This window comes from Dipodomys spectabilis, unplaced genomic scaffold (genome assembly GCF_019054845.1).
Source record: "Dipodomys spectabilis isolate Male_0828 unplaced genomic scaffold, ASM1905484v1 ptg000210l, whole genome shotgun sequence".
NCBI lineage: Eukaryota > Metazoa > Chordata > Mammalia > Rodentia > Heteromyidae > Dipodomys > Dipodomys spectabilis.
Genome location: NW_024870887.1, coordinates 3,903,370 through 3,930,973, shown reverse-complemented (window position 1 = coordinate 3,930,973; position 27,604 = coordinate 3,903,370). Strand labels below are relative to the sequence as shown.

Below are 27,604 nucleotides of genomic sequence, written 5' to 3'. Positions count from 1 at the left end.
GGAAAAGGGTGGAGAGGAGAGTTAAATTTCACAGCTGAAAAGGAAAGGAGTTAATTCATAGTTTGAAATTACTGATCTACTCCAGTTTCCATTTTTACAGAAAATTAAGTCATGTTGGGTTCTGTTCCTTTTTTTTTTTCTGAATTGTGGGGCTCGAACTCTGGGTCTGGGCGCTGTCCCCGAGCTCTTCAGCTCGAGGTTAGTGTCCTACCACTTGAGCCAAGCGCCACTTCCAGTTTTCTGGTGGTTTACAGGGGATAAGAGTCTCACGGACTTCCTTGCCTGGGCTGGCTTTGAACCATGATCCTCAGATCTCAGCCTCTTGAGTAACTAGGATGACAGGTGTGAGCCACCAGCTCCTGGCTCTGTTCCCTTTTTTTGCAATAACAACAATTACTATCTCTAACTCCACCTCCACTGTCTCATTTGATCCTTAGAATACCTGAGGTCAAATACCTGCTGCCTCTACTTTAGAGGAAAGAACTGAGACTCAGAATTTAGTCCTTTCTCCTACTTCGTAGAAAGAGCTAAGATTTTTGGGTCTTTTAATTCAAGTCCATTGGCTGACTTATGTTAACTGTAAAAACTAAAAGACTCAGATTTTACTTTGGGGTATGGAATCCTGTATGCTTTCAGTGTCTCTAGATATGTGACTAGACCTACTGTCCCTAGGGAAGATGCGGCAATGCGGCTGTGCTCTGGGAGGGCATATCCCTCCGGGTCATTGTAAGAGCAGAGTGAGGACAAAGCCTGTAAGCTATCTCTAACCCCTGTGCCTTCACTTCGTCCACAGTAAGTGTACGTTTACCTGTCCAAATATGAGGATGACACATGCAACTGTAAAAGTTTCATCTTGAAAGACCACTGACCTAGCTCAGACATTTGCCCATTGTATTGATCCAAGATGTCATTGTCACCCCACCCCCAAATTCCTTTCATTTCTTATGCTATCTGCCAGTTCTTCCCTACTGGCTTAAATGAACTTCAAAATAATCTCTTAGAGCATCCTTTTTGAGAAATGAAAGAATTACTTTTAGCAAGCCAGAATTCCTACATCAGCCAGAGTCAATGAGTTGCTCATGACCACCTCCTATCTGCCTTGTGCATGCTGCATAAGCCATTCCAGGAAAGCAACAGTCTTGTCCACTCTCTAGCTGAGACACAGCACTTCTCCCACTGAGGATGTCTGCCTTTAGCCCAACTCAAATGCTCTTAATCTTTCTGTGCTCTTACACTTGCCTCTGGACAGAAGTGAAGCATTAGTAATGGGCAAGGGAGGTCAGAGAATACAACACTGTTGCATTTCTTCCTTCTTTCAGAGATGAATGAACTTTAATTCCTCTCTCCTGTCAGAACATACTCAGCTTTTCATTCCATGATCTTATCTGCACCTTTTACAAGAAGAGGAATGGCCAACTGACTAGTGAGGGTGCAGAACATTCAACAGATTAAGCCCAAGCAGAAGAGGTGGTACTGTAGTTAATAATGTCTTCCCTAGTAAGTCAGGGTCTGTTCCCAAAGCTAGCAGGAAACTGCAAGTGAAGGCAGCAGGAAGACTCCACTGTGAGTCTGTTTTCAGTTCCAAGAATGACAGGGACACAGAGTCACACCCATGGCATGTCAACACAATTCAACAGTTATTTGTGGTAGCAATAGTGACTCCCATAGCCTAACCACCAGAAGTGGCCCAGTGCTTCAGAAAAGCAGTCCCCCAACTGCTATTGTTTTTTTAAGGGGTAGCCAAGCACTCTGCCACTGAGCTACATCCCCAACCCAGTTTCTAAATCTTAACCTAAGAGGCTATGACTTTAAATCAACATTAGAGATATTTTCATTTTCTGATTTTATCGCATATCACATAGCACACTTTACTAATTTTCAAAGCATCTGATTCTCTTTTTACATATATATATTCACAAAAGCTTTTAAACATAAATATCAAGTTGGGAAAATCAGATAAGCAGATAAACGTAGGAAGCCAAGAACACAGATGAAAAGTCCAGTCGCCAGAATTTACAAATGATCATCTGGACTCCGTCTGCCCTTCAACTGGACATACCATCCCCAACAGCCTGCATCACATGGGCCGTAGTTCTTCCTTCAAGTTCTGGGGCAATCAATAGCCATACTTATCATTAAGATGGGTTCTGCCATCTCCACTTTGACCTAGATCACAGTATTTAAAAAGAAAGATAGTTACTCTCTCAAAGTCTAGAGGGAATAGATATCTACACATCAGTAAGCCAAAGTAAAACAAGTAAGGAAGTTTCTTCCTGTGACAGAATTTTTACTTTTCGTGTATACTTTCAGAACCTAGTTCATGTCACATCAACACTAACATTTATGAGCAGATTATAGAGGGGCTGGGAAAGAGAAACAGGCTCTGTGGGGTGGTAGGTTCTAGAGGGAGGGGGCTAGCAAGGAGGATGGAAGAGGATGAAGATGGTGAAAGTAGATGGTTTGCATCTATGAAAACAGAACAAGGAAGTCCATTTTGGGGGGAGGAATAAAGCAACATGTGAAGAACATGGAGATAACAAGTATCTTGTGCACGGACATTAAATGTGTCTGTATGCCCAGCTCATACTTAGCTACTGAGGAGGCTAAGATCAGAGGATCTAGGTTCAAAGCCAGCATAGGTAAAAAAGTCTGTGGGCATAAAGTGGGGCTGGAGGTGGAGCTGAGCAACCAAAGCCAAGCAAGCACAAGGCCATGAGTTCAAGCCCCTACCAGCAAAAAAACAAAAAAAACAGGGTATGTATGAACACAAAACCTGTGCAATCTTTATAGAAAGCAATTTAGACTATCTTAAAATGATCATAGATTTGATCTAGCATATTAACTTCTATTAGTTCTTTTCTACAGATGCACCTCAATGCTTCATACATACATACATACATATAACTATATATATTACTATACATAGTACACACATTTATAGTATATAGTATAGATATATTATATATTACAGCATATAATATATCCACATATATATGTATACTTTCTCTATATATAGTATAAAATTAAGGTTAAGAGGTTGTTTATTATAATATTGTTTGCAATGACAAAAGACTGGGAACCAACCAGGCACTGGTGGCTCAAGCCTGTAATCCTACCTACTCAGAGAACTGAGATCTGAGGATCACAGTTCAAAGCCAGACCAGACAGTAAAAGTCAAGTCTGTGAGATTCTTATCTCCAATTAACTACTAAATAACTAGAAAAGGAGCTGTAGCTTAAAGTGGTAGCCTTGAGCAAAAAACTGCTCAGGGATAGTACGTAGGTTCTGAATTCAAGCCCCACAACTGACAAAAAAGCAAAGAAAGAAAAGAAAACACAGGCTGGGAATGTGGCTTAGTGGTAGAGTGCTTGCCTAGCATTCATGAAGCTCTGAGTTCAGTTTCCCAATACCACATTCACAGAAAAAACCAGAAATGGTGCTGAGGTAGACCTTGAGCATAAAAAGCTCAGGGACAGTTCCCAGGCTCTGAGTTCAAGCCTCAGGACTGGCAAAAAGAAAAGGAAAGAAAAGAAAACACAGCTGTCTAAATCTATTTAGGTAGCTAAAGTGTATACCATGAAAAAAGCCTATACTGCCACTTTGTTGAGCATGATGGTATACCCCTTATTATCCCAGCACTTTGTTGGGTATGATGGTATATCCTTTATAATACCAGCACTTAGGACCTGAGGCAGAGTATTATGATTTTTTTTTTAATTGTGAAAATACTGTACAGAGGGGTTACAATTACATGGGCAAGTTAATGAGTACATTTCTTATCAAGCATTGTAGCCTCCTCCTTTGTTTCCCCATCCCATCCTCCCTCGGCCTTCCCCCCCCCCACCCCCCACCCCCCCCCCGTACCAAAGTTGTAAAGTTCGTTTTCAACATAACAACTTGTACATCTCATTGCAATGGGTATCCCTATTTAAACGATTTGTTTTTCCCCTTCCCCTCCACAAATTATACCGACATCAAATACAGTTAAAGCAGGGGTTATACCATGGGGGAGGGACATACAAAGCAACAAAGAAATAATCTTTTTTTTTTTTTTTTTTTTGGGGGGGGGTCTGGTTGTGGGGCCTGAACTCTGGGCCTGGGTGCTGTCCCTCAGCTCTTCACCTCAAGGCTAGCGCTCTACCACTTGAGCCACAGCACCACTTCCGGCTTTTTTCTTTTCGAACCCAGGGCCTCATGCATTGCAAGGCAAGCCCTCTCCAACTGAGCCACCTTCCCAGCCCCAAGAAATAATCTTATAAATGTGTTAGAAATAATCGCATGAAAGGAAAAAGAAAATTTGAATACATATCTTAGGGTTCATTTCTCTAACTTCAACTTATCTGACCTTTTCTGCTTGACTCAGACATATACTAGATATCGCAAATAAGGGAAACCATGGGACCTATGTTTCTTTGGGCCTGGCTTACTTCACTTAATATAATTTTTTCCAAGTCTTTCCATTTCCTAACAAATGGGGCAATGTCATTCTTTCTAATGGAGGCATAGAATTCCATTGTGTATATATACCACATTTTCTTGATCCATTCATCTACTGAAGGGCATCTGGGTTGGTTCCATATCTTAGCTATGGTAAATAATGCTGCAATAAACATAGTTGTGCTGGTAGCTTTAGTATGGTCTTGTTTGTGAACACTTGGGTAAATGCCCAAAAGTGGGATTGCTGGGTCATAAGGGAGCTCTATGTGGAGTCTTTTTGAGGAACCTCCATACTGCTTTCCAAAGTGGTTGAACGAGTTTACACTCCCACCAACAATGCAGTAAGGTTCCCTTCTGTCCACATCCCCTCCAGCATCTGTTGTTATTAGAGTTCTTGATTATAGCCATTCTAACTGGGGTGAGGTGGTATCTCAATGTTGTTTTGATTTGTATTTCTTTTATGGCTAGAGAGGTTGAGCAAAAAAACTGGGCACTAGTGGCTCACACCTGTAATCCCTGTAATCCTAGCTACTCAGGAGGCTGAGATCTGAGGATTACGGTTCAAAGCCAGGCCAGGAAGGAAAGTCTGTAAGACTCTTATCTCCAATTAACCACTAGAAAACTAGAGGTGACTCAGTGGCTTGAATTGCTACCCTTGAGCAATAAGAGGACTCAAGGACAGTGCCCAGTCTCTTGAGTTTAAGCTTCATTACAGAAAAAAAACAAAAAAATAAAATAAAGAAAGAAAACAACATTTGGTTATCTGTAGAGAAAAGATTAGCAGAGGCATAGCTGAAGAGTTTTTCCTTCTGTTAAAGAAAATATAAAATCCATGGAAAAATGGAAAAATATATTGGACCCTCATCCAGCTTTAATAACCAGCCATATATCACCAACCCTGTGGCAACTATTTCCTGCACCCTAGCCTCTCTTATCCTCTACTACTGGATTACTTCAAGGTAATCTAATAAGCCATTCTATCTGCATCCATAAAGACTTTATTTGCTACATATTCTTGTAACATTTTTGTTGCTGTTTTTTTGTTGGTCATGGGGCTTGAACTTAGGGCCTGGGCACTGTCCCTGAGCTCTTCTGCTCAAGGCTAGCACTCTACCATTTTCAGCCACAGTGCCACTTCTGGTTCTCAAGTAGTTAGTTGGAGATAAGAGTCTCACAGGGACTTTTCTGCCTGGGCTGGCTTCAAACTGCCATTCTCAGAGCTCAGCTTCCTGAGCAAATAGGATTACAGGCAGGAGCCACCAGTGTCTGGCTTTGTTTTGTTTTTTGAAACAGGGTCTCCTTTATAGTCAAGCCTATCCTTGAACTCTCAATCCAAAGTAAGATGCTGCCTCAGCCTTCCAAGTGCTGGAATTATAGCACTGGGCCCAGCTTCTCTTGTAACTTTCTTAATTTGAACATTAATATTTATTACTTATTCCAAAATATAAAGAAATCTTAGAGGAAAAGAAAAGTCAAAACAATATATACATACCTTCTGGTGGCATCCACACACAGTAGTCTGGATCATCTTCAGGATATTTGGAAGAAAGTACAGGCGGAAACTGCAAAGAAGAGATGGATTATTTCTCTCTCTCTCTCTACATATATGTAATAAATATAATATATAATTATATAACCATATGTCTATATATATCTGTCATATAATCATATGTCTATTACATAGATATATTTACATATAACCATATACATCTATTATATGTATGGTTACTGCTATCCTGATAATGGTAGCTCAGTGTGTCTCTACTGCACCAACAAGGCAGTTTATTTTGAATAGCTGGTTTTTGGAATATGGAATTTGTGTACATGTATGGAATGCTTATCTGATCGACCCTCAGTAAAATTCTTTGGCACTGAGACTCTTAATGAGCTGCTCCAGGCAGCAACACTTCATACTTGTCATGGAACTTAAGCATATCCTGTGTGTCTCAAATGCAAAAGGATCTTTCAAGTTTGCAACTAGTTTTCACTAAATTGTGCCCCAGGGGCCTCTTCTGGTTGTGCCTGGTATCCTTTTGCTGTAGTGAATCACAGCCATAGTTCAATCCTGAGTACTGTGAGTTCTCCTCTGAATTACCTCGTGATGGTCTTGGGGGCCTCCTGACACACCCGAGCACTCCCACTTCTGGGAACTTGCCATATCCACACAAAATCATGTACACATAAGTTTTCATTACAGCACTGATCTAATGAACGACTAGAAGCAATCCAAGTGTCTAGCTATACATATGTGGTTAAACAGGGTATATCTGTGCAATAAAGAGCACCTTATAGATTGATATAAAATGGTTTCCATGCAAGGGTAAAAAAATAGGATGCACGATGGAGTACATTAATTATACCTTTTGTGTAACAAGAGAAGGAAAATAAGAATAAAATGTTAAAATTTATTTTTATAATATACTAGATAGAAAAAATTGCATATTAAGAGGTTTTTGTAGCCAGGCACTGGTGGCTTATACCTGTAATTCTAGCTACTCAGGAGGCTGAGTTCTGAGAATCATGGTTTGAAGGCATTCCAGGCAGGAAAGTCTGTGAGACTATTATCAGTATTAAACAACCAGAAAAGCCAGAAATGGAGCTGTGACTCAAGTAGAGTGCTAGCCTTAAGCAAAAGATGATCAGGGATAGTGCTTGGGCTCTCAGTTCAAGACACACACACACACACGAGCAACTATAAGGAATAGGGTGAATGGGATAATAGAAATTTTAAAAATAAAAATCAGAGTGCAGATTTCTAGAAGATTAGGCTAAAGTTGCTGAGAACTCTAAGTCTCCAAAGACTCATTCTTCAGGATATGGTTTATAATAAGTGGATTCATTTTTACTTTCCGAGAAGTGAAGTACTTACTTTGTATGAACCTGGCACTTTCTTTTTCTTCAATTCATCTCTGCTTTTCTCATATTCTTTTTCTGATGCTAATTTAAGAAGAAGAAAAAAAGGAATGAAGATAGCTATTTTCAGAAAAAGTAATATGAAAGGAAAAAGTTCCCCTTAAAGTGGACTTCTGTGCCCAGGCTGGCTTTGAATGGTGATCCTTAGATCTCAGCCTCCTGAGTAGCTAAGATTAGTCATGAGCCACCAGCATCCAGCTTTCAATCAATTTATTTTAATAGGTTTAGGATAACTTCCATGGTAGGACACAATGCTTTCTGGGAGATAGAGAATTAAGGAAGGTTTTGTATGACCAGAGGCACATTAGGACATTAAGTGCTTTGTAGAGCAGAGAGAAGGAACTCTAGAAGGTAGAAAAGTATAAGAAAGGCAAACAGTGGCACCAAATACAAACTTCTTATACTTCCCAAATTGACTCTATTGACTGCTCTATTGACTGCTTCTACCTGGTGTCCGCATGGCCCTTTGTTGTACTCCCTTATGGGACAGAAGCCAACGACTCCATATGAAACCAAGTGGCACCCACATGAAGAGCAGCAGCACAGTCTGCTCCCCAGCTTACCAGAGGGTTCCTCATGTGATGAAGTTATTTCACTAGTCTCTTGATCATTTTCATTCTGTTCCACTTGGCTGAATTGAGAGCTGTGCTCTATAAAAAGCAGCACCAAAGCATGTTGTTACTTATTTCATGATAGAATCCATGAATACAAAAACAGAAGAGAAGCTATGTACATATATAATCATCAGTTTCAGCTAATCTTCAACTAATCTTAGTAGGTTTCCAATAAATGTGCCTTAATAAAAGTCTCTTAGAGAGCCACTTAAAAATTTTCTGAACTTACTGAAAGCCTTAAAAGTATACATACTTCTTGGTGTAAAAATTCTTTTTCCAGGAATATATTTTTAAATACTCAGACCTAAGCACTGAGATTTATTATTTACACAATGTGTTTTCACAATATGCTTTCATAATAGCAATGTGTTTTCACAATACCAAAAATTATCTAACTTACATGATTAGTTTCACAATACCAAAAATTATTTAACTTACATGGTTAGCAAATGAAAGCTAAATAATGGCACATGCATGCAATGGCTCACTATATTCCTTAGTTAAAAATTTTCCTTTTTAATGTAAGACAACAAAAGCTAAAAAACGGCCTGTGTAATATAATCCTCATGCTGTTAAAAAGAAAAGGAAGGAGGGGGGCAAGTTCAGAATTCCTTATCAGCTTAAGATTATTTTTTGGTAGTTCTAGGACTTGAACTCAGAGCCTGTGCTTGTTAGGCAGGTCCCCACTTCAGCTATAGACTGATTATTTAATCTTATAAGCCAAGTTTTAAAACCTCTGTTATTTTTGCACACATATATTTTGTTCCCTAAACATATAAACAAATACAATACTTATTGCCCCCCTTCTGCTGATTATAACCAAAAACCAGATCAGAAAAAAAAGTATGAATAAAATACCTTTGTGAAAGGCATTTTGCCAGTAAGTAAACAAAAAAACAAAATGGCAAATACGAAAGGTGGACCTCTCGTAGATGTGGGAAAAGTTAACTTCTCTGTTCCTGTGAGACCTGAAGGTGATTCAAGAGAAAGTTATAGCCCAGGCTCATTTTTAAATAGACAATCCTGCAAGACACCAGTGACTCACACCTGTAATCCTAGCTACTCAGGAGGCTGAGATGTGAGAACTGCAGTTCAAAGCCAGCTTGGGCAGGAAAGTCCATAAGACTAAACCAAAAAAAAAACTACAAAAAGGGCTAAGAAGGTGGCTCAGTGGTAGAGTGCTTGCCTTGCGTGCCTAAGGCCCTGGGTTTGATTCCTCAGTACCACATAAGCAAAAAGAAAAAAGCCGGAAGTGGCACTGGGGCTCAAGTGGTAGAGCGCTAGCCTTGAACTGAAGAGCTGAGGGACAGCGCCTAGGTCCAGAGTTCAGGCCCCACGACCAGACCAAAAAAAAAAAAGCCAGAAGTAGAGCTGTGGCTCAAGGGGTAGAGAACTAGCCTTGCGCACAAAACCTCACAGATAGCACCCAAGCCCAGAGTTCAAGCTCCAGGGTGGGTAACAAACAAACAAACAAATAAATAATAGGCAAGCCTGATTTGTTTGGAATCAGATATGGATTCATTCCTATACACACTGAATGCAGTTTTAATTTTTTCCTAATACTTCCTATTTTTTGTAAAATCTTAAATTTGCTAAGCAGTTCAGCAAGCTGCAGAAAAATAACTTCTGACGTTGACAAAGGAGAAGAGGGTATTAAAAGGTAAAGCTGGGTATTGATGGCTTACATCTGTAATCCTAGCTACTTAGGAGGCTGAGAACTGAGGATCACAGTTCAAAGCCAACCTAGGCAGGAAAGTCTGTGAGATTCTTATTTCCAATTAACCACCAAAAACTGGAAGTGGTGCTGTGGCTTGAAGTGGTAGAGTGCTAGACTTGAGTAAAAGGAGCTCAAGGACAGCACACAGGCCCTAAGTTTAAGCCCATGACCACCACCACCACTAACAACAAAAAGATAATTTCTAGGGATGAGATTCTGAGAGTTTTCTCTTTTATTCTTTGGACTTTTATGCATGGTCTAAAATTTCTAAAATGAATATATATGTATTCCTTTCTCAATCAGAAAAAAATAAAATAAAATCAGTCAATCCTCTCTTTCAGCATTTTTCATCAAATCTTTTCAGAGGTAGCTATATGCTAGGCTCTCTGCTAGGTACTATAGACAAAACAAGGAATGATCTTTCTTAAGAACATCAGTTCAAGAAAACCATCTCTGCTTTAAGGATAGGGAGTAAAGTAAGGGGAGGCTCATACTGAGACCATCGATCAAGCCCCACCATCCACATTACTCCATTGTCTTCCAATTTATTCACACAGTGACAGCAGCAGGATTATAACTCAGCAGCTATGGCTTCAGATTCCACAGATTTCAATCTTAATTTGCAATGGCATAAATAATGGCAAAGAAGATCAAGAAAATATGTCTCTTTACTATACAGCATACCGTATATATACAGGGTTAAAATACACAGGCAAAATTGCTTTTGCCTTTTTTTGTTGTTGGTCATGGGGCTTGAACTCAGGGCCTGGACACTGACCCTAAGCTCTTTTTGCTCTACCACTTTGAGCCACAGTTCTCACTTCTGGGTTTTGAGTGGTTAACTGGAGATAAAAGTCTCACAGAGACCTTTTCTGCCTGGGCTGGCTTCAAACCATGATCCTCAGATCTCAGCCTCCTGAGCAGCAAGGATTACAGGCATAAGCTAGTGGCAACAGATGATTCATAGTTAATGCAAATGTCCCAATGAACAGTAGAGTGAGGGGAAGATAGACATTACCATGGCTTTTTGTTTCCTCAGAACATGGGAGATCTGTGGGAGCACTCATTCCCTGCACTGCTGTTTCTGGTTCTGTCTCCTCAGGCAGCCTACTGCTTCCATCCTCCATTTTCTTTTCATGCTCCTCCTTTTCTTTCTCTTCCTCCTCTTCTTCCTCTTCTTCTTCTACTTCAGGCTCATCCTTGGTTTTCATAAGGGCAGGGGGGAGGTCTGGACGCCTCGGGGGCAGCTTCTATAAAAGAAACAAAACTACAACTAGAGTGTCCACACAATAAAATGTCTAATCTTTTCCAGGGGGTTAAAATGTGTAGAATTTAACCTCTCTAGGTTAATAACCCCTGCAAAAGTTTGTTGCAAGTTGAACTATCACATGGAATTTTGTCCACCTATGGACCTTTAGCAAATGTCCAAGGTATTGAGACTGTTAGGCTGGAGCTGTATCTAAGTTGTAGAACACTTGCCTAGCATGTACAAGGCCCAGAGTCTGACCCCTAGCTTGTAGGGAACTAATTTATTCCATGTAAGTAACAGTAGGAATTGTGTCCTGTTGTATCTCTTGATACTAATGGACCTTATCTAAGAAGTAACATATATATTCCCCAAAAAGAAATCATTCATATTGTGTTCTCTTTTTCTGTGTGTGGGTGAGGCTTGAACTTTAGGCCTGGGCACTATCCCTCAGTTCTTCAGTTCAAGATGAGTGCTCTACCACTTGAGCCACAGGGCCACTTCCCATTTTCTGGTGGTTAATTGGAAATAAGAGTCTCACAGACTTTTCCTGCCTGGGCTGGCTTTGAACTTCAATCCTCAGATCTCAGCCTCCTGAGTAGCTAGGATTACAGGTGTGAGCCACTGGTGCCCGCGAATTTCTACGTTTTAAGCCACCCAATCTGTGGTACTTTGTTAAAGTAACTCAGGCAAACATATACAGGGTTCAGTTCTTTGGAGTGACAAAAATCTGTACAAAAAACAAAAACACGAATCAGTGGGGCATTATAGAAAAGTAGAAAAATCATGAAACTCAGGAGACCAAAGACCCACATCTGATTGTCATCTTAAATGCATGACTGTACAAGCTGGTATTTTCCTAACTAGCTTCTCATTTGTAAGGCATAGTATTTCCCACACATGAAAGATATTGGACAGGCTAAACCAAGTATGGAAAAAATATATATATGGCAGAGGCGAATGCATTAGCTATAGTACTCCATTCCTAAATTCAACATTCATTAAAAATTAATAAAAAGATTTTCCAATTTACAAATCAATTACTTGTAAATTTTCATGAATCACTCTGTCAATTCTTGATAACTCTAAACTGAAAAAAAAAAATCTAATAGCCCAATTCTGGGGAAGATATGATATGACCATACCAAGCTCACAAGAACCTTTCATATCACTATGGAATGAGTCATTTGTACTTTTTTTTTTTTTTTTTTGGGTCCAGTCATGGGGCCTGAACTGGGCCTGGGCACTGTCCCTCAGCTCTTCAGCTCAAGGCTAGCGCTCTACCACTTGAGCCACAGCACCACTTCTGGCTTTTTTTTTCTTTTTGCATATGTGGTGCTGAAGAATCGAGCCCAGGGCCTCATGCATGCAAGGAAAGAGCTCTACCACTGAGCCACCTTCCCAGCCCCACATTTGTACTTTTTAAAAAAATATTACCCCATCACTGAGGAAAAAAAAAAGGAAGGAAGGGGAAAGAGGGAGTAAGAATGACTAGCTCGGGGACAACTCAGCATCTTGATTCACAACTTACCCCTACTGTTCCAGTTTTTAATTTGAATTTGCTTCCTCCTTTCATAGCACCAAAGAGAGGCAATGTAAGCTTCTTAGCTTTGTTTTCCAAACCTGAATTATGTGGTTCAGTCCTAGAATGAAAGAACAATTATACTCATCTCTTCCAGTGAGTCTAAGGTTTTCCCTAAAAATACCAAAAGTAACTTTTGACAAAACCAAAACAAAATACCACAAATTAAGCACCAATGCTTCACCCCAGTAATCTTAGCTACTCAGGATGCTAAGATCTGAAGATTCTGGTTCAAAGCCAGCCAGGGCAGGAAAACTTTGTGAGACTCTTATTTCTAATTAACTACAAAAAAAAAAAAAAATAGAAATGGAGCTGTGGCTCAAATGATAGAATGCTGGCCTTGAACAAGAAAGCTCAGGTACAGCACAGGCCCTGAGTTTAAGCCCAAGGATTTGCAGTTCAGTTGACAAGATGCAACTTTTTAGATTAGGCTAAAGTGACAACTACAAGTAGGTAGTGGTGACAATGAAACAGAGCCATGCTGAGACAGAGGAAAGCTTAGAAGATTCAGAACGGGGGCTGGGAATGTGACCTAGTGGTAGAGTGCTTGCCTAGCATGCATGAAGCCCCGGGTTTGATTCCTTAGTACCACATACACAGAAAAAGCTAGAAGTGGCACTGTGGCTCAAGTGTTAGAGCATTAGCCTTGAGCTGAAGAGCTCACGGACAGTACCCAGGCCCCGAGTTCAAACCCTATGACCCACAAACAAACAAAAAAGATTAGGAATGGTCTGGGGGGTGGGGAGAACCCTATGCTTCCTCCACATGGACAGACTGACCATTCCAACTCATAGTGACCTGTATCAGATACTGACCACCAAGCCAGGGGCTGAGTGGCTCATGACTCTAATTCTGGTTCCTCAGGAGGCTGGGGTCTGAGATTTGTAGTTCAAAGCCAGCCCACGCAGGAAAAGTCTATGAGACCTTTATCTCTACTTAACCACACAAAAGGCTGTAAGCAGAACTATGGTTCAAGTAGTAGAGCACTAGCCTTGAGTGAAAAAGCTCAGGGACAGAACCCAGGTCCTGAATTGAAGCCTCAGAACTGTCATATTTTAAAAAGGAAGAAAGAAAAGAAGGAAAGAAGGGAAGAAGGGAAGGAGGGAGGGAGGAAAGTGACTTTCTTGGTCCACCCTGAAGCCACCTTTTACCCAAGTTTATCCTTGATGGTGTTCTAGGGCCCCACCTCCCTGCCTTTTCTCCTGTCAGAAACCACTACTTTGTTGTTGTTGTTGTTTTGCCAGTCGTGAAGCTTGAACTCTGGGCTTGGATGCTGTCCCTCAGCTCTTCAGCTCAAGGTGAGTGCTCTACTGCTTGAGCCATAGCGCCTCTTCCGGTTTTCTAGTGGTTCTCACGGATTTTCTTGCCCAGGCTTTGATCTCAGATCTCAACCTCCTGAGGAACTAGGATTACAGGCGTGAGCCACCGGCACCTGGCAGAAACTTTGTTAAGGCTACCAAAATACCCTCCTCTAAATCATGAACCTTCACACCAATCCTCAGGCCTCAGGAAGGCTTTGGCACCACCACAGATGTTTTTCAGCTGTACTAAATTCTGATATTTAACAGCAACATTAAACAGATGGGGGTGGCCTAGAGGATATGCAAAAATTTGCCCAAAGGAGGTGACGATTCTTAACAAGAAAAGAAAAAACCATGTGTTGAGGGTACCATAATCCATGATAAGAATCAATCCTGTTCATAAATTGTGAAGAAAGCAAAATTTATACTAGTTTTATGATTGTACTTCAAACTGCAAATGCTATAGCTACAGTGCATATAAAACCTATGGCACAGGTTTTATATACGGCATATAAAAGCTGTGGCATAGATTTTATAGACAGGATGCAGGGCAAATACATGCTTGCTGACAATCTAGAGGGCAGCCTAACCAAATTTTCTGCAACAATGGAGATTCTTTTTAAAATTTTCTACGTTGCACTATCCAATGTAATAGACACCAGCCCCATGCGGCTGTTGAGCACTTGAAATGTGGCTATTGCAACTAAAGATGCAAATTTTTAATTTCACTGAAAGAAGCTTTCATTGTAATAGCACATAGATACTGAGTGCAGTATATACTAGGCAGTGCAGACCAAAAGAGAACAAGAAACATCCTGCAGCTAACCACCTTTGTAAGTGAATAAATCCATTTTTCTCTTGGTTCTATTAGTCTTTATATATTGGAAAAATTGGGCTTGGTACAGTTACTCTTTTTTTGTTGTGTTTTTTTGTTTTGTTTTGCTCAAGGATAGCACTCTACCACTTGAGCCACAGTGCCACTTCTGGCTTTTTCTGAGGAATGAAATCCAGGGCTTCATGCATCCTAGGCAAGCACTCTACCACTAAGCCACATTCCCAGCCCCACATTTGCTTTTCAAGAAGTTTATTATACACTAAAAGATTAAGTTAAAAGAAAAAGTCATAGTCTTGCAATGCACCATAGCTTCCTCTAAAAACACTCCAGGCAATTTACATTCACAAATGAAAGCAGTTTTCAGTGTTTCTATGAAAGTGGCTTCTGTGCTTTTAAGAATTTCTGTGCTGGGGAAGGAAATGGCTCAGTGATAAAGTGCTGGACTATTATGTCTGAGGCCCTGGGTTTGATCCCTATTACTGCAAAAAAACAAAACAAAACAAAAAAATACCTGTTGTTTATATTTCTATTTTATAATTGTTATCCAAGTAGATTAAAGGATAAGTCAAAGTATTACATCTGTTATTATGCTTATTTTAAATTACAAATTAACTACTTACTTCTTTAGCTCTGGAATCTCTGCTGGCTTTACAATTTTTATTAATCCTTTAAGTCTCTGTTGTTCTTTTCTTAGTTCAAAAGTTCTCAGGTGAAGTTTCTTCCGGGACACACCATCTAACGCACTACCTGATTTCATTTCTGACATGAATGCATCTAAAGAATCTTGAGATGGTGACTCTGACAAAGCTGTTGAAGGAAAGGAAAACAAGACTTGTTTAAAAAGATGGCCCCAGGGTTGGGACTATGGCTTAGTGGTAAGAGTGCTTGCCTAGCATGCATGAAGCCTTGGGTTCGGTTCCTCAGTACCACATAAACAGGAAATGGCGCTGTGGCTCAAGTGGTAGAGCACTATCCTTGAGCAAAAGAAACTCAGAGACAGTGCCCAGGCCCTGAGTTCAAGACCCAAAGCTGGCAAATAAATAAATAAAATGTTGAAATTTCAGCCAAAGTTTCCACAGAGAAGTCACTAACAGAAAGCTGGATATCTCTGGTATTGAGCGTAAAAAAACAAAACAAAACAAAACAAAAAGAAAACCATCATGTTATAGTCGTGAAACCTGGAGAAGGATTTTGTCTGACTGGGTTCATTCCCTTCAACTATTATGGGATGAGGTTAAACCATATGATATAGAATGTTCTTTCTAGCTCTAAAATTCAACAGCAAATGTAGCCCCAGGACTAAGCACATTATCATTACAAGAGTTCAAGAAATATTTTATGACAGCCTTACCTTTGCTTGAGGCCTTGAGTCTCTCAGAAATTTCAGAGAGCTCCTTTTCAGCATCATTTAACTTTGCAACCTATAAAAGCAAAATTGACAATGTTAGTTTTTCTTCTTCCAAATTATGTTTATCATCTTCCTATTTTTATTTATTATTGTGAATTTTGAGAGAATTGAAAAATCCAGCTAAATCTGATCATTATGTAGTTAATAAATATTTATGTTTATTCCAGCTGAATTTCTAAATTACAGAACTGAGATTAAACAGAATAAGTAACTCAACATTTTACTCAAAAGAAGGTGTTCAAGATATTTTTTTCATTGACGATAAATAAATGAATACTGTATAATGGTTTAATCTCTCAACATGATTAGTGTTAAATGCATGCAATCTTAGGATAATTCTAGGAAGGCTATACCATTGCAGATTAATATCAAACTATTCTAAAATTCCTTTGATTCCTCTTGACTGTCAAAGTCCTAAACTCAATTTCACCTGTGATGCCCTAACTCGGAGCCTTTTCTTTTCCTTTTTAGGAGTATGTTTATTTATTTATTTTAATTTTTTTGTCGGCTGTGAGGCTTGAACTATGGGCTTGGGTGCTGTCCCTGTGCTCTTCGGCTCAAGGCGAGTGCTCTACCACTAGAGCCACAGAACCATTTCCGGTTTTCTAGTGGTTTATTGGAGATAAGAGTCTCTCACCTACTTTCCTGCCTGGGCTGGCTTTGAACTGTGAGCCTCAGATCTCAGCCTCCTTAGTAGCTGGGATTACAAGCATGAGCCACCAGCGCCTGGCAAGAGTATGTTTATTAATGAGTCAATACCAACCTGGAGGAACATTTCTAGCAGAAAGACAATTTTTTTCCCCAATAACTTGGATAAAACTGGTTGTTCGTTAGCGTTACATTTACACTTCACAAAAATTATATGTCAGGACCAGATTTCCATCCTTTAAAAACTGGAACTATCAGCCGGGCACCAAGGACTCATACTTGTAATCCTAGCTACTCAGAAGGCCGAGATCTGAAGATCTGGGTTTGAAACAAGCCCAGGCTGAAAAATCTGTGGACTCTTATCTCCAAATAACTAACACAAAGCCAAGAGTCTAGGCTTGGCTCAAGTAACAGAGTGCTAGACATAAATGAAAAACCAAGCAAGAGCACAAGGCCCAGAGTTCAACTCCCAGTTAATGGCATCAAAAACAAGTTAACTATCATAAAATACAGTTAAATAATAAACTGTGGTGTTTTTTTTTTTTAATAAACGACCACAAGTACTTCTATAAACTTGCCAGTGATTCGAAGGTCTCTGGCTTCTCATCGATCTTCCCAGCCTTCTTCATTCGGTTCAGACGCTTCTTCTCCACCAGGCCAGTTCTATCAAGGAATGTGTCATCATCACTATCATAAAAATCTTCATCTTCCCAGTTCTTGGCTTTCCTTTTCCGAGATACTAGATATAAGGCAGATTGATAATTAGACTTTTTTAAAAGTGAAAAGAAGGAAGGAAATTAAGCAAGCAGCTTAATAAGGTATTCCACAAGCTGCCAACCCACATATGAAAACAAAGTAATCCCAGCACTCAGGAAAATGAGGCAGGAAGACCCAAAGTTCAAGGCCAGCCTGGGCTATATAACAAGATTCTGGCTCAAATAAATAAAACAAAACCCAGACAGCTAAACCTTGAAAGCATTATACAAAGTGAAGAAAAGTCAGACATAAAAGGATATGTATCTCATTATTCTATTTATATGAAGCATCTAGTCAAATTTGTAGATAGAAAAGTAGAATGGCAGTTGGTTCAGCTGCAGTATGGAATAATGGATAGTTCTGAGATGGACAGTGATGATGGCTGTACAGCAATGTGAATATACGCAATAAACACTTCAAATGGTACAACAAAAAAATGAATAGTTAAGTGAGCAAAAGGCTCTTAAAAACCAATGAGTAGGGCTGGAATGTGGCTTAGTGGTAGAGTGCTTGCCTAGCATACATGAAGCCCTGGGTTCAATTCCTTAGTATCACATAATCAGAAAAGGTCACAAGTGGCACTGTGGCTCAAGTGGTAGAGTGTTATCCTTGAGCAAAAGCTCAGGGACAGTACCTAGGCCCTGAGTTCAAGCCCCAGGATTGGCAGAAAAAAAAAAATCAATGAGTGGCTGGGTGTCAGTAGCTCATGCTTGTACTCCTCCTCAGAAGGCTGAGATCTAAGGATCATGGTTCAAAGCTAGTCAGAGCAGAAAAGTTCAGAAGACTCTTTTGTTGTTGTTGCTGTTGGTGGTGGTGGTAGTGATGGTGGTGAGAGGGCTGGAACTCAGGGGCTTGACTTTGTCCCTGAGCATTTAGTTCAAAGCTAGTGCTCTACCACTCAGAGACACAGCATCACTTCCCATTTTCTGTGGTTAATTGGAGATAAGAGTCTCACATACTTTCCTGCCCAGACTGGCTTTGAACTGTGATTCTCAGCTCTCAGTCTCTTGATTAGCTAGGATTACAGGTGTGAACCACTAGCACCTAGCCCATGAGACTCTTATCTCCAATTAAGCATTAAAAAAATCCAAAAACCAAAAGTGGTGCTGTGGCTCGTGTGGTAGAGCATTAGCCTTGAACAAAGCTCAGGACCCAGGCTCTGAGTTCAAGCCCTAGGACCATCACAAAGACAAAATAAAACTAAAATTATAATAGTAAATAGCTCAAGCTGGCTTCAAACTTGCAATCTTTCTGCCTCAACCTCTTAAGTTCTGGGATTGCTAAGTGTATGCTACCACACCTAGCTAGAATTTATAATTTTATAAGATTCATATTGTTCAAAAAAATGGACAAGGGGCTGGGAAGGTGGCTCAGTGGTAGAGCGCTTGCCTTGCACGCATGAGGCCCTGGGTTCGATTCCTCAGTACCACATAAGCAAAAAGAAAAAAAAAAAAAACGGAAGTGGCGCTGTGGCTCAAGTGGTAGAGTGCTAGCCTTGAGCTGAAGAGTTCAGGCCCCACGACCGGACCCAAAAAAAAAAAGGACAAATCTTAGTAGTAGTTAGCAGCATTAAGTAAAAGGAATATGGTATAAGCCTGTGATCTCAGCAACAATGGGAAGCCTAAAAATAGGCTGATCATAGCTAAGGCACATGCATGGGCAAGATGAGTGATTCTATCTTTAACTAGCGTGAAACAGGTCCTAGATGCAAAGCTTAGTAGTAATGTCCAGGCCTAGCAAGCATAGGGTCCAGAGTACTCTCAGTACTGGGGGGGGTGGGGGGAAGGGAATCACTAGATTCGAAATAAACTAAGATTTATAATTTAAAAGCCCATACAAACATAAGCATATCATATAATAATATATACTAATAGCGTTAATGGGTGTATAAAACAAGACCCTGAGTCAAATCTCAGTACCACAAGTTGGACCCAGTGGTTCACTCATGTAATCCTAGTACTTGGAAAATGTGGCAGGAGGACCACAAGCTCAAGGTCAGCATTGATTATATACTGAGTTTCAGGCCAGCCTGAGCTCATAGCAAGACCTCTCTAAAAGGAGAGGAAGAGGGGAGGGAAGGGAAGGAATGGTTGGCCTAGGAGTATAGCTCAAGTGGTAGAGTATTTATGTAGCATACACAAATTCAATCATCAGTACTGACAAAAATAAAAAAGACTCACAAAAAAGCCTAAGTAGGGGCTGGGAAGGTGGCTCAGTGGTAGAGCGCTTGCCTTGCATGCTCGAGGCCCTGGGTTCGATTCCTCAGCACCACATAAGCAAAAAGAAAAAATCCAGAAGTGGCACTGTGGCTCAAGTGGTAGAGTGCTAGCCTTGAGCTGAAGAGCTGAGGGACAGCGCCCAGGCCCAGAGTTCAGGCCCCACGACTGGACCCAAAAAAAAAAAAAAAAGCCTAAGTAATATGACTGCATTTGTGTATCTTTTAAAATATATAGATAGATAGATAGATATACAGATATCTATATGTAGATATCTATATATATATCTTTTTTTTTTTCAGTACTAGGAATTGAACTCAGGGCTTCAGGCATGCTACGTAAGTACTTTATCACTAAGTTACACCTCCTGATCCTTAGAATCTGGTTCTAAACACACATACATACATATATAGAGAGAGAGCAAGGCACTAGTGGCTCATGCCTATAATCTAACTACTCAGGAGGCTGAGATTTGAGGATTTAAAGCCAGCCTGAGCAAGAAAGTCCATGACCTTTACCTCCAATAAACTACCAAAAAAGCCAGAAGTGGAGCTGTGGTTAGACTTGTGGAAGAGTAGTAGAGTGGTGAGTGCTAGCCTTGAACAAAAGCAGCTTAGCAGAGGCAGTATCCAAGCCCTGAGTTCAACACACACACACACACACACACACCATATATATTATATATATATAATATATATACACATATGTATATCATACACAAATACACACACACATATGTATATTTATGCAGGTGTGTGTGTGTGTATAGAGAATGTTTGGGAAAATATAAACAGCAGCTACTTTGGGTTTTGAAATAGAGAACTTTGATTTTCACTTTAAAAAATTCTATAGCAGGGCTGGGAAGGTGGCTCAGTGGTAGAGCGCTTGCCTTGCATGCCTGAGGCCCTGGGTTCGACTCCTCAGCACCACATAAGCAAAAAGAAAAAAGCCGGAAGTGGCGCTGTGGCTCAAGTGGTAGAGCACTAGCCTTGAGCTGAAGAGCTGAGGGACAGCGCCCAGGCCCAGAGTTCAGGCCCCACAACCGGACCCAAAAAATAAAAAATTCTATAAAGCTCATATAATCCCCCCTGTAAAGATACTATATTACTACTTCTTTTTTTCCCCCCCCAGTCCTGGGGATTGAACTCTGGGCCTGGGCACTGTCTCTGAGCTTCTTTTGCTCAAGACAAGCACTCTACCATTAAGCCACATTCCCAGTCATTTTATTACTTCCTGTATTGTTTTCCTTCCTTCTTGACTCTCATACACAGACCTGCTTCCTGCCGCAGCAATCCCAGAGTATCGAGGATCCGACAAGCCTCCAGTGAGCACTGGATCATCGCTTCTTTTTTCTTTCCTGAGTGAATGGCCTCAGCCACCAGCTGCTTCCCCGTTGAATCATCCACAGGTAATCTGCATAGTTAGAAGGAATTATAGCACAGCAGTAAGTTCCAACTAATATGCTGTGATGAAGTTCATGGTTTCCTAGATGGCTTTTCAATCTCTCAATTTACTCAATTCTATCTTACCAAGGCTGTTCTTCATTTCCTTTCACCTCGAACACTGTGTTATTAAACCATCAAGGTCCAAGTCTAGGAACAGCCTAAAACTAAGACTAAAGTTACTCTGTAGACTGTTGTCTTCAACCATAAGTTAATCTGAAATTGGTCACTTTGCTGATAAGAACATTAATAAGAAAAGCACATACCTCACTCTACAGAGCCAAGTACTATGTCCCTGTTCATCAAATTCATATTCTAATTCTTCTCCTGTGGGAAGAAGACAAAAAACAGTTTTAATAGGATCTGAAAATTATTAATTGGTTACGTGAGAAAAGAGCAAAAGTTCAATAAGGACATCACATTTCCATACCACAATAAATACTAAATTCCAATATAAATACTGCATTTCACTTACTCCTAGGGATTATCATCTGAAATAAGAGTAGGGGGCTGGGAAGGTGGCTCAGTGGTAGAGCACTTGCCTTGCATGCTCGAGGCCCTGGGCTTGATTCCTCAGCACCACATAAGCAAAAAAGGAAAAACCGGAAGTGGCGCTGTGGCTCAGGTGGTAGTGTGCTAGCCTTGAGCTGAAGTGCTGAGGGACAGTGCCCAGGCCCAGAGTTCAGGCCCCACCACCGGAGCAAAAAAAAAAAAAAAAGAGTAGGATGGGGCTGGGAAGGTGGCTCAGTGGTAGAGTGCTTGCCCTCATGCCTGAGGCCCTGGGTTTGATTCCTCAGCATCACATAAACAAAAAGAAAAAAGCCGGAAGTGGCGCTGTGACTCAAGTGGTAGAGCACTAGCCTTGAGCTGAAGAGCTGAGGGACAGCGCCCAGGCCCAGAGTTCAGGCCCCACAACCGGACACCCCCCCCAAAAAAAAAAAGTAGGAGACTTTGACACAAAGAAAATCTCAGATCATGAGCAGGGCGCCGGTGCCTCATGCCTGTAATCCTAGCTACTGAGGAGGCTGAGATCTGAGGATCACGGTTCAAAGCCAGCCCAGGCAAGGAAACTCTGTGAGACTCTTATCTCCAATAAACCACTAGAAAACCAGAAGTGGTACTGTGGCTCAAGAGGTAGAGCACTCGCCTTGAGCTGAAGAGTGCAGGGACAGCGCCCAAGCCCAGAGTTCAAGCCCCATAACTGACAAAAAAAAAAAGAAAAAAGAAAAAGAAAATCTCAGATCAAAGCAACCAACTTCTGAGGGAAGAGTGCAGCTCAGAGGGAGAAGGCATACTTAGCACACATAAGGCCTTTGATGTGGCTTAGCACTGCAAAAACTAAAAGCAACAAACCACATGGGCAAAAACTGAGCAAGGAAGATAGAAGATACAATACGGTATTTCTCAGCATGAAGCTTAACCTAAAGCTCTATAAACAACTCCACTATGGGTACATTTTACCATAAGATTGGAAACTTACATACCTTCCCGATCAAAGAAACCTTGGAGAGCCTTCTTTGGATCTTTTATATAGAAAGCCTCCCTTTCCTGCTGAAACTCTAAGACAATCGGGTTCTCTTCAGCCTCATCCTCTACAGCATCTTCTCCTGCAGGATATAAGAAAGGATGAAGAGGACATCTGAATGATACCATCTTTTAGGTTGCGTATAGACATCCGAGCTATACACAGTAGTGCTGCATCCCTGTAATCCTTGAACTACAGAGGTAGAGGCAGTAGGATTGTGAGTTAAAGGTCAGTTTGGGCTACATAGATAGATGCTGTCTCAAAAATAGACAAATAAATAAAGCCAGGTACCAGTGGTTCACACCTGTAATCCTAGCTGCTAAGGAGATGGAGATCTGAGGATCACAGTTCAAAGCTAGCCTGGGTAGAAAAGTCTGTGAAATGCTTACCTTCAATTGATCACCAGAAAACTAAAAGTGATGCTGTGGCTCAAAGTGGTAGAGTGCTAGCTTTGACCTAAAAAGCTCAGGGACAGTGCCCGGAACTTGAGTTCAAGCTTCACAACTGATAAAAAAAAATGGGAATATATGATATATAAATTGTTTTTTGGTTTTTTTTTTGCCGGTCATGGGGCCTGAACTCTGGGCCTGGGCGCTGTCCCTCAGCTCTTCAGCTCAAGGCTAGCGTTCTACCACTGGAGCCGCAGCGCCACTTCTGGCTTTTTCTGTTTATGTGGTGCTGAGGAATTGAACCCAGGGCCTCATGCTTGCAAGGCATGCACTCTACCGCTGAGCTACCTTCCCAGCCCTATAAATTGTTATTATATAGATATAATAGTGAGAAAAAAATTCCTTTTTGTGCCAGTCCTGGGGCCTGAACTCAGAGCCTGAGTACTATGCCTGACCTTTTTTGCTCAAGGCTACCATTCTACCACTTCTGGCTTTTCCTGATGTTTAATTTGAGATAAGAGTCTCATAGACTTTTCTGTCATAGCTGGCTTTGAACTGCAACCCTCAAATCTCAGCCTTCTGAGTAGCTAAGATTATAGGCATGAGCCACCAGCGCCATTCCCTGAGTACATATTTTTAAGGGATATAGTTTTATGTGATGAAAAGGAAGATAGTTGGGGGTAGAGGATGAAACAGCCATAAAACCACCACTATGAGCACCTTCAAGTTTTATACATTATATACAAATCAAAACCAGTTTCCATGGCTTGCTCTCTCTCTCTCTCACTCTCTGTCTCTCATCATTTTAAGGCTTGAACTCAGGGCCAATCTGCAGCATGCCATCCCTGAGCTCTTTTGCTCAAGGTTAGTGCTCTACCACTTTGAGCCACAGCTCTACTTCTGCTTTTGAGTGGTTAATTGGAGATAATAGTCTCTAGGGTACTTTTCTGCCTTGGCTGGCTTTGAACTTCAATCCTCAGATCTCAGCGTCCTGAGTAGCTAGGATTACAGGTGTGAGGACTGGCAATAGACTCCATGGCATTCTTTTCTCATAACTTATTCCAAAGGCAGAATTCACCTAGTACATTCTGAAAAAAGAAAAAAGAAATCAGCTCTTCTACCTGGAGTTCTCTCTCTCTCTCTCTCTGTCAGTCATGGGGCTTAAACTTTAAACTCTGGGCCTAGGCGCTGTCCCTCAGCTTTTCAGCTCAGGCTAGCGCTCTACCACTTAAGCCACAGTGCCACTTCCGGTTTTCTGGTGGTGTATTGGAGATGAGTCTCACAGACTTTCTTGCCCAAATTGGTTTTGAACAACTATCCTCAGATCTCAGCCTCTTGAGTAGTTAGGATTACAGGTGTGAGCCACCAGTGCCAGCAGGATTCTCTCTTACACTCAAACTCACCTCTAATACCTTTTCATCAATATAATATCCTAGAACTGCTCCTAACTGCCAAACAGAATGGTAAACTCATTACTACCTTAAAACCATCAGTCCCTACCCAGAACACCAATTCCAATATGCAGCTTTATCAGGGCTACTTTTCTTTTCCTTCAAGTTCCAGTTCAAAATTCTTCTGCTTATAAACTTATAAAGTGTCCCAAAGATCTAAGCCAGTGCTTTCCAAGAGAAATATAATGAAGGCCATACATAGGACTGGAGGTGTGGCTCAAATGGTAGAACACCTGCCTAGAAAGCATGAGATCCAGAGTTTAAACTCCAGTATAGAAAGAAAGAAGGGGAGAGGAGGGGAGAAAAGGGAGGAAGAAAGGGAGGAGGGAAGGAGGAAAGAGGGGGGAGGGGAGTAAAGGAGAAGGCAGGGGAGGGGCGGGGAGAAAGGAAGGGCAAACATTCAAGCTTAACTTTTTTTTTTTTGTCAGTTGTGGGGCCTGAACTCTGGGCCTCATGCATGCAAGGCAAGCACTCCACCACTGAACCATCTTTCCAGCCCACCAAGCTTAAATTTCTATAAGTTACATTAAAAAAAGTTAAAAAAACAAGTGAAATTATTGTCATTTAAACTTAAGTGTAACCAATACAAAGAATATAAGAGAATACCCTGGATTGAATAACATTTCATTTTACTTGACTGAATGTCATTTCATTCCCTTTAATGATAATTATAAAGCATGAGATTGGTACTTAATAAATATTAGTTAAATCGTAAAAACTAAATAAACTGTATTCTTAAGAAAAGACTTAAATAATAAACTGTATTCAAAATGTATTTAAAATACCCATCATAAGGGCTGGGAAGGTGGCTCAGTGGTAGAGCGCTTGCCTTGCATGCATGAAGCCCTAGGTTCGATTCCTCAGCACCACATAAGCAAAAAAAGCTGGAAGTGGGGCTATGGCTCAAGTGTTAGAGCACTAGCCTTGAGCTGAAGAGCTGAGGGACAGCACCCAGACCCAGAGTTCACACCCGACAACCACCAAAAATAAAAGAAATTTAAGCTTGAATGTTTGCCCTTCCTTTCTCCCCTCCCCTCCCCTACCTACTCCACTCCTCCCTTCCTTTCTTCTCTCCCTCCCTCCCTCCTCCCTTTCTCTCTTTTCTCAGCACCCAGGCCCAGAGTTCAGACCCCATGACGACAAAAAAAAAAAAAAAAAGGGCTGGGAAAGTGGCTCAGTGGTAGAGCGTTTGCCTTGCATGCATGAGGCCCTGGGTTCAATTCCTCAGCACCACATAAGCAAAAAGAAAAAAAGCCGGAAGTGGTGCTGTGGCTCAAATGGTAGAGCGTTAGCCTTGAGCTGAAGAGCTGAGGGACAGTGGCCAGGCCCAGAGTTCAGGCCCCACGACCGGACCCAAAAAAAATAATAGAACACTTGTCTACCAAGTACAAAGCTCTGAGTTCAAACCCCAGTATTGCAAAAAAAAAAAAAAGGAAAATTACCCGTAGTATCTATAATTTAATCCTTTTTCATTGATAAAGTTAATGACTTGGTTTTAGATACATTTATACAAATTGAATTTACCCTATCTACCCCAAAGGTTCATGGAATGGTTTTTTTAATATGTTTTTTAAGAATCACTAGTACAGGGTACCATGTATGATTTTTTTTAATGCTAGAAAAGGCTACCACTAGTAATAACCTCAAAATAGTACTTCTGGCAGCATTTAAAATTCCTGAACTCAAGGCCTCATCATCTTGCCTGGGTTTTTTGCTCAAGGCTGGCACTCTACCATTTGAGCCACACCTCCATTTCCAGCTTTTTGCAGGTTAATTGGAGATAACAATCTCATGGAGTTTCCAGCCCTGACTGGACTGCTACAACTCTCAGATTTCAGCCTCCTCAGTAGCTAGGACTACAGGCATGAGCCACCAGCTCACCAGCTTACCCATTCCCCAGGTGCAACCCATCTCATCTTCTTGGCCACCAGCATTTCTCTTCTTTTCCTCAGTATCTATTTCCTCCTCTTCATCTGAATCTTCTCCTAGCATCTTCTTCTCCAACAACTTTTGTTGCTGCTTTCGAAGTTCCTTCAACTGTGTTACTGTTAACTCAGATTCTGCCTCTCGGTCTTCCTCTGGTCCCTGATGAAATAGCCCAAATGGACAAACTAGAGTTCAGGAATGTGCAAAATTACTTTCAGAACTATAGCAATGTAAACAGAGGTCTAGAGATTAAAATGCAGGCACTTTTCTGACTAGGACAATCTCTTTCCTCACCGAAAAGCTTAAGAAGCTCAGAATCCCGGCAGGATGAAGTCCTAAGGTATTTACTTACTTACTTACTCGCTTACTTATACTTACCTGCAGGATGAAGAGTCGAGTGCTGCCTCCAAAGCGAAAAACGTGTCCGACGTGGACTCTGCAATAGGTGCGGGGTGGAATACGAGTTTTGTTGAGGAAGGTGCCATGGGTACTGCCCAGATCATGCAGGTAAAAGCCCGGCTCCTGGCCGTCACAATCTGCGTCCGGGCCTGGAGCTCTGTGCTGGAGCACGGCGTGGTACCGAGACACGGAAGGATGCTCCAGACATACGTCACAGCTCGGCAGCCTCCCGAAAAGACAGCAACTCGTTCCTTTCAAGCTACGGGTGCCCACGATGGTGCCACTCTTCAGGATCTCTAGGCTGTAGGGAGCAGTGGCTGGGCTGCCCCAGGGAGGTTCTTGATACGGGGGAGCCCGGGAAGGGCCTCCAGGACCGGCGACAAGCGTGGGGAGCCGCGGCTGCTCCTGGGGGAGACTCGAACTCGGGGCCTCCTCATTGACTGGCCGAGGCACAGGAGCCTCGGGGTCCCCGGGGCCGGGCTCCAGCAGCGACGGAGGACATTCCTTCTTCAGATCTCCATGATCTGTAGGACTAGCGGCCGGAACCTTACTCCTCCCAGCCGGCGGCACTGGCAGAGCAGGTTTCTTGAAGTCGCCACTGAGTTCTGGCGATGCAAGTGGCTCCGACTGAGGGAGAGGATCAGCCATCATCAACCGGTGCGACGGCGGAACGCGTTCCGGGGAAACCTCGCCCTTCGCGCCCCACGTTCCCCTCCGCCACTCCCTCTTCCCGCCTCCCAAAAGCTTCCTGAGCGGTAGCGAAAAGGTTAATTCCTTCCAAACCAGGGCGTCTTAAAAC

General features: G+C 41.6%; 1 protein-coding gene across 1 annotated transcript; it reads right to left on the bottom strand.

Moving 5' to 3' along the window:
• Positions 1-1,874: 1,874 nt before the first annotated feature.
• On the bottom strand, positions 1,875-27,512 carry LOC122122532 (solute carrier family 4 member 1 adaptor protein). Its single transcript, XM_042696779.1, has 14 exons — positions 26,785-27,512; positions 26,370-26,565; positions 22,600-22,722; positions 21,382-21,442; positions 20,947-21,086; positions 17,280-17,440; positions 15,997-16,066; positions 15,266-15,452; positions 12,459-12,570; positions 10,700-10,931; positions 7,914-8,000; positions 7,307-7,374; positions 5,930-5,999; positions 1,875-2,166 (listed from the first exon to the last, which is right to left on the bottom strand). The coding sequence occupies exons 1-14, from the start codon at positions 27,454-27,456 to the stop codon at positions 2,117-2,119; spliced, it is 2,229 nt and encodes a 742-aa protein (XP_042552713.1). The 5' UTR covers positions 27,457-27,512; the 3' UTR covers positions 1,875-2,116.
• Positions 27,513-27,604: the final 92 nt, after the last annotated feature.